The 7,858-nt window shown below is 32.3% G+C and overlaps 1 protein-coding gene across 1 annotated transcript in view; it reads left to right on the top strand.

Annotated features, from left to right (window-relative positions):
- The window catches only part of LOC106464026 (Ig-like and fibronectin type-III domain-containing protein 2), a gene marked incomplete at its 3' end in the record, with an annotated part of 60,009 nt that overhangs the window by 43,757 nt on the left and 8,394 nt on the right, over nucleotides 1-7,858 (top strand). Inside the window, exons 14-15 of the mRNA XM_022391673.1 lie at nucleotides 2,966-3,178; nucleotides 6,348-6,533. Coding sequence (XP_022247381.1) covers nucleotides 2,966-3,178; nucleotides 6,348-6,533 — 399 coding nt within the window. The remainder of the gene's footprint in view (nucleotides 1-2,965; nucleotides 3,179-6,347; nucleotides 6,534-7,858) is intronic.

Here is a 7,858-nt window from a genome sequence, read left to right as displayed (position 1 = left end):
TGTTATTTAGTTTGGTTCAAAAACCTACAAAACCTTCATTGCTTTCACTGCAATGTATTTTGATTATTATTTAGGGAGCATTATAAATAGTTATGTTTTTAAAAGAAAAAACTACCATTGTTATAAATAACACATTCAATTGAACTAAACTATGCATGCCTATTTGAATATATTTACACATGGCTTGTGTATATCGTGTATATACATATATGTATTATTCATGCCTTCGGTGTATAGGACGCAAGCAGATTTTGACATCAAATTTTGGGGTAAAACGTGCGTCTTATACACCGAAAAATACGGTATATATATGTGTGTGTATGTTGAATCTACTGCCACTACAAATCTTATGTGATATCACATCTTTAATCACTGTTTTGGACTGTATGTCTTAATGTAGCTACTTGAGGATGATTATAATATTTTGTCTGTGGTTATTTGAAATTTCACGTTCCTCTTTTTAATTCAAAAGTAACGTAGTTACTTAAACATTATATGACAAAGACTAAAAGTATAATTAACATAAATATTATATGACAAAGACTGCAAGTTTAATTAACATAAACATTATATGATAAAGACTGAAAGTATAAATAACATAAACATTATATGACAAAGACTAAAGTATAATTAACATAAATATTATATGACAAAGACTGCAAGTTTAATTAACATAAACTTTATGTTAATTATACTATCAGTCTTTATCATATAATGTTTTTGTTAGTTAAACTTTCAGTCTTTATCATATAATGTTTTTGTTAATTATACTTTCAGTCTTTATCATATAATGTTTATGTTAATTATACTTTCAGTCTTTATCATATAATGTTTATGTTAATTAAACTTTCAGTCTTTGTCATATAATGCTTGTGTTAATTAAACTTGCAGTCTTTATCATATAATGTTTATGCTAATTATACTTTCAGTTTTTGTCATACAATGTTTATGTTAATTAAACTTGCAGTCTTTATCGTATAATCATTACATGATAAAGACTGAAAGTATAATTAACATAAACATTATATGATAAAGACTGAAAGTATAATTAACAAAAACATTATATGATAAAGACTGAAAGTTTAACTAACAAAAACATTATATGATAAAGACTGATAGTATAATTAACATAAACATTACATGACAAAAACGGAAAGTATAATTAACATAAACATTATATGATAAATACTGCAAGTGTAATTAACATAAACATTATATGACAAAGACTGCAAGTCGTATTTTATGTCTTTATATTATTACACACATAGGCCTTCCTAATTCGCCATATCCCCATTCGAATTTACAGACTGATCCTTTTTGTTCTTCTTAACATGCGGAATATTTGACTTCCATGACATATTTTTTACTTGAAAGCAATATAAATAATATTCAGAATGAAATAGCTTAGAAATAAATTATTATATCTGGTTTCATATATGCAGTGTACCTAGTTCCTAAAACCCATTTCCTTTCCTGCATATATGTTTGTCAAACAGAAAGACAATTTAAGATTGTAGAGGATTATACGGCATAATATTGTTAACTTGCTTTATCATTCTACTTCCCTATCAATATCTTACATTTCTAAGACAATTTAAGATTGTAGAGGATTATACGGCATAATATTGTTAACTTGCTTTATCATTCTACTTCCCTATCAATATCTTACATTTCTAAGACAATTTAAGATTGTAGAGGATTATACGGCATTATATTGTTAACTTGCTTTATCATTCTACTTCCCTATCAATATCTTACATTTCTAATATTCAATCTATTGAACCATTATTGGGTGTAAAAATAAACTATTCGTTTTGAAGATTAAGATTTGCTTCAAATAGATAAAGTATGAGTAAGGGCCTGGTGGTAAGGGCGCTCGACTTGCAACCTGAGGGTCGTTAGCTCGAACCCCGTCGCCGAACATGCTCGTCCTCTATGGTTGTTGACTGGGCCGGGTGTAAAAATTGTTGACCGGCTTACAGAATTACCGGCCGACCCCAAACTAGTTGGGATTAAGGTCGTTATAGAGAAGAAGATAAAATATGGTTATGTTGTAGCCCTCTTCGCACTATACATAGAAATGGTATTTTTACACGTAGAAACAGTTGGGATTAAGGTCGTTATAGAGAAGAAGATAAAGTATGATTATGTTGTAGCCCTCTTCGCACTATACAAGAAATGGATTTTTACACGTAGAAACATATGACACTGATATAAAAACAAAAAATAATTGTTGCTTCAACAGTTAGCATAAAACTACACAAAGGGCTAACTATATAAATAAAGAGAGATATAAATGCTAAAAATATTAATTCTGTTTTATATCATGGAATTTTTACAGGGCTTTTATGTTTGTGCGTTTGTAATATTATACTTATTCGGTGTTCATAATATACGGCTTAATCACGAAGTTTTCTTATCTTTGGTGAGAGGAGAATTCCTCACGCTCTATATTATACTATGTTTTATTGCATGAAGTTAAAGTATATATACATCTAAGTATTTAAAACAGCTTACGCAGCCTTATGTAGAAGCCTTAAACTTCTACTTTGCACACATTTCAGCTAAACAAACCAATTTCTTCATTGCAGATGTGGAACTGTGACTTCTAAAATATATTTTGTATCACAATTCAATTGTATTGTTAACACAATATGTTAAACTTCCGTAACTTCACAGGTTTATTTATTTGTCACCTATAAGTAATTTACCTTACTCATGTATTTTGTGGTCTGTGTTTTTAATACTATATCATAAGTTCTAGACTGAATGATAATATTTACCTTTTTTTTACTCCATATTTGTATATGTTTTTTCTTAATTGTCAACTTTATTACGGTTGTTTATTGCTTAAAACAGTTTTTAAATATCTATTACACGACTCTGCGAATACTGAATGATTGTTAATATGTTTGTATATACAAGATGTTAATATTGTAATAAGTCTAGTGGTGTTTTTCAATAGGTAACTTTGTCAGATCTCTATAATCTGGCATTACCTTGTTTGGATGAAGTTGGCACGGTTATTCGATGTGCTGCCGGCGGCCGAGATCATGTATCATGCTGTCAGCGGCGAGGTGTTATCAGCAGTTGTTTAGGTTTATGTGCTGGGAAGATAGAAATTGACTCAGAGAACAAACTCCAGAAGTGTCAAGCTGATCTAGGAAAAATAATTCAGGTAATTATGTTTGTAATTATGCATGCTGTCTATGAATGCGTTTCAGAATAAAGGAAGCATTTAAAACTTTTTGTCATTTTGCCTTCCACCAGCAGTAGAAATACACCCCCCCCCCAAAAAAAAAGCTGGAATGCCTTTATAAGGTTATTATGGTAGTGTGTAATGAAATTTTAGAATTTTCAAAAGTGATTATAATGTTTTACGTTATTCATTCCGAAGTGAATAAGTAATAAATATTGAAATATCAAAAATTATAATTTTTCATTAACTAACTAGAAGTGCATAATTTACTCCCTGTCAATTTATGGATATTTCTTTACAGGGGTTTATAAAAGAGCTGTTCAGACTTTCTGTGAACAAATTTGATTAGTTGTTTTAACCTTTGTCTTACTATCCGTATGGTATATGTTAATTTACCTTTAAAGGTATATAACTTTGCTCAAGCTAGTTTCTTCTTACTTTGAAGAATACAGAGTTGCACTTGTTTTAGTTTCCCCTACTCTACCAGTATGAAATTTCAGTCGCTGTAGTTCCACCAAGTTTGCAAGATACATGGTTTTGATTGTCTAGTTTCATTTAAGTTTGAAAAATATAGAACTTCGCTTTCATCTCATCTCTTCCAATATAGTGTCTCTTCGAAATATAGTGTTAACATATGTGTGAGAGATTAATAATAACAAAATACTCTTCGAAAAACTCTCCGATGGTTCAGAGGTGAGCATGTGGTTTATAACGCTACAAATCTGGGTTCGATACTCGCGATGTGAACAACCTAAGCTTTTTGTTTATCTTTGCACTTAAACACATAAACACAAACAAAAACATTTAGACAAAACCAAATACTTTTTTTCTCGAGTACATTTCGCTACTAAAATGTTATAGAACTCAGCAATTAGAAGAAGAAGAAAAAAGACAACCAGTAGCAAAAGTTCTTGCTTTGTTTTTTCTCTTTGGCAACTGGTAAGAATACAATACATCTGTATATTTTCCAGTCCTTGTCTTTAATGGCAAACTAACCCAAATAAAAAGTAAAAAAATCATTCTTTTGTATTCCAACTCAATAAACAAGTTTGATAAGCAGGGAGCTAATAATATTTTTATGAACATTACCAAAAATAATATCATTTTATTCTTGTGATCCTAACCTACTATAACCAGCCCTTACGTTAATGTTAGAACGACTCGTTAGGTGATTAATAATATGCGAAATATGTTAAATACTCAGATGAATTTACCTGGCTTTTATTTTTTTAATCTCTTTCAGCCTGCAGTCAAATTGCTAACACAATATATTAAAGATCAATTTAGTTTGATAACTTTTTCATACTATGATTAAGTTTCCCGGCAAGTAAGAAGAGCCTAGTATGGTTTGGTGATTTTGGACACTCAAATCATGGGTTCAAATCCCATCACCGAACATGTTCGACCATTCAGCCGTTGGAGCGTTTTAAATAGGACGCTCAATCCCACTATACGTTGGTAAAGAGCAGTCCGAGAGATGGTAGTAGGTGGTGTCGACTGTCTACCTTCCCTGTACTTTATCACTTCTAAATTAGGGACGGCTAGCTCAGATAGTCCTCAAGTAGCTTTGCGCGAAATTCATCAAGCAAACAAAGCAAGTAAGAATTAATATATTTAAAGTTATACACAATGTATAGGCATAATTTGCCAGTTTTGTTATCAATTTCCTTTGAGTTGAGTTAAATAAATTATCAATTGCAAAGTGAATTTATCCAAATGACAAGACCAGAACTAACCTTTTGAAAGTTACTTTAGGCATCGTAAGAGTTAGAGTAACAGAACTAGTTGAGACTTCAATTACTCCTTTATCCTAGATAATATTTCTCTGAAAACAAAGTTTCTGTCCCTAGCAAATAGAACCTTTTAAGAGATAATCAGTTTGTTTACGTTTTTATTGATAATTTCCTTAAAGAAAGACAGAAAGCAGACAGTTATATGATAATATTATATTCTTGATCTTTTTTTTTCAGATTTATTTCTCACAAGGGGATTCTCTGAAGTTAGTAAAACTATTACAGTTAGCGATTAAGGTTTTTCAGAGATCTTTATCATTATACCATCAGGTTTTCCATCACATTTTTTATATTTCACACACATACATTTATTTAATTATTATTATTATTAATGTTGTAACATGACGAGATGCTCTGCTTTTTTCATTTCCTCGGTTATATATTAGATACACCAACACCACTGTTATGCTTAGAATATTTACAATTTCGAGTGCAAGGCTGCTTCTTACAACTGTGCCCGGCATGGCCAGGTGGTCAGGGCGCTCGACTCGCAATCTGCGGGTCGCGGGTTCGAATCCCCGTCACACCAAACATGCACGCCCTTTCAGCCATGGGGCTGTTATAAAGCGACGGTCAATCCCACTATTCGTTGGTAAAAGAGTAGCCCAAAAGTTGGCAGTGGGTGGTGATGACTAGCTGCCTTTCAACTGCTAAATTAGGGACGGCTAGCACAGATAACCCTCGTGTAGCTTTGCTCGAAATTCGTAACAAACAAACAATCATACAGCTGATAATTTAACAATTTGCTTTACCTTTACCTTTTTAAATATGTACTGTTAATTTTGAGTATATATATATATCAGAAGCGTTGGAACCGGGGGTGCTACAGCACCCCCACTATTATGCATTTAACTTGTATAGCAACTGTAAATTATATTATTATACTATCTGCATGTCCAGCCAAGCACCCCACTTTGCAACTCCTTCCTACACTACTGTGTATATGTATATATACATTAAATTATTTGTTGGTTCTTAAGCGAAAAGCTACACATTTTAGAGATAATGTATATACTTGGCAATATACATCGAAACCCTGTTTGAGTAATATTTATTGTATGAAAAATCACTTTGAAATTATATATTTTAGATAAATTTATTTTAACAAAATCGATATGTTGCTTATGCAGAGTCAATGTTTGAGAAAATCTTATATGAGACAACAGTTCGCTATATTGTTTCGAATTGGATAGCTTGACTTCAATGATTCTGATAAACAAAATTAATAAAAAAAAGAACAAACTATTACACTTTCTTAGTTAAAACTGGGCTAACGGATTGACTATGAATATTTTCATTTTAGCATTTCATTTGTTGATATGAGTAGCAAGTGTATTTCTTAATGGATATTTCAGTGCATGGAGGAAGGCACAGACGTCCAGCCTATGATACCTCAAGACGTCCACATCACTCTTGTGACTTCAAATACTGTCCACTTGAGATGGTCACCACCAGGAGAAGGTCCAGATGTAGTTGGTTATCAGATCCGATATCAGTTAACCCCTCAAAGTATCCCTCTCAAACCACTAGAGTTCACAAAGGTAAGTGAGTATCTATTAGATTAGTTGGAGATGAATAGCATGTGCATTTAGAGGAAAGCATTTAAATTGATTATCTTTACATCATATCATTATTGCAATATAAAATTGTGTTCGAGCAAACTGAATTATGTATAACTGTCAGTTAGGTGGATTTTAAGTAGACTTTACTATAAGCATATAAGATTATAATCAGGGAAAAGTTCTATAAAAAATTGTAATCAACCATATTCATATATATATATTAGGTCGTCAAGAAATTAATGTCGCGTTTTGGAACACTTTCATTAACCATCCCCCAAAAAACGTGCATCACATATAATAGTTAAACGAACTGACTAAAGTCACGTTAGTGTAGCCTATAAAATGTGTAAAGTTTAGTATACTCTAATCCCTTATAGTGATGGTACACGACAAAACACACATTTGGCATATAATGCTGTTTCAATACAAGAAGGAAAACAACGCTTTTGTAGCCACAAAGAATATCGAAGAAGTTTATGGAAATGTTTTGAACGTTCGAAGTGTCAACGATGGCTCAGCAATTTTCATTCAGGTGACTATAGCCTTAAAAACTGTGATGGTAGGGGCCGACATGTTTGAACTGATATTGATGCTCTAAAGACGCTTGTTGGATCTAACCCAAGGCAACACACTCGTGAAATGGTCCTGAAATTGCATGTCTCTCTTCAAACATCTAAGGAATATCTGAAAACTCCATAAAGAAGGTGTTTGGGTGCCTCACGAACTCTCCGATGATCATCGTTTCCAACGTGTTTGAACGTTGCTTTGTCTTTTCTGCCGTGTAATGCGCATGAACCATTTTTGGAAAAAGTTGTCACCGGTGATGAAAAATGGATTCTCTATGCGAATATTAAACGTCAAAACAATGGCTCAGTTCTAGACGAAAACAACTTCCGACTCCAAAACCTGGACTCCATTCGCAGAAAGTGGTGCTTTGCATTTGGTGAGATATCAAAAGAGTAATTCATTTTGAATTCCTCAATCCACAGCGAACTATCAATGCAGAGATCTATAGTCAGCAATTGGAACGGTTAAATCAAGCCCTTTATCAGAAACGCCCTTTACTCGTCAATCGTAAAAGTGTTCTAAAAAAAAGCGGCATTAATTTCTTGACGACCTAATATCAAAAGGCACGTTACTGATTGACAGTTAAACCAGAGCTGAACAAAATAAGTCTCTTTTCGGTATCGAGCTTTAGATCTTTTTAGACCTGGGAGGTTCAGGTATATTTGACCTCTTCCTTCCCCTGGTACATGGTTTTAACTAAGATATTATATATATATATATATATATATATATATATA

This window comes from Limulus polyphemus, unplaced genomic scaffold, assembly GCF_000517525.1.
Source record: "Limulus polyphemus unplaced genomic scaffold, Limulus_polyphemus-2.1.2 Scaffold1544, whole genome shotgun sequence".
In the NCBI taxonomy this organism is placed as follows: Eukaryota; Metazoa; Arthropoda; class Merostomata; order Xiphosura; family Limulidae; genus Limulus; species Limulus polyphemus.
This window is presented reverse-complemented; position numbering and strand designations above follow the sequence as displayed.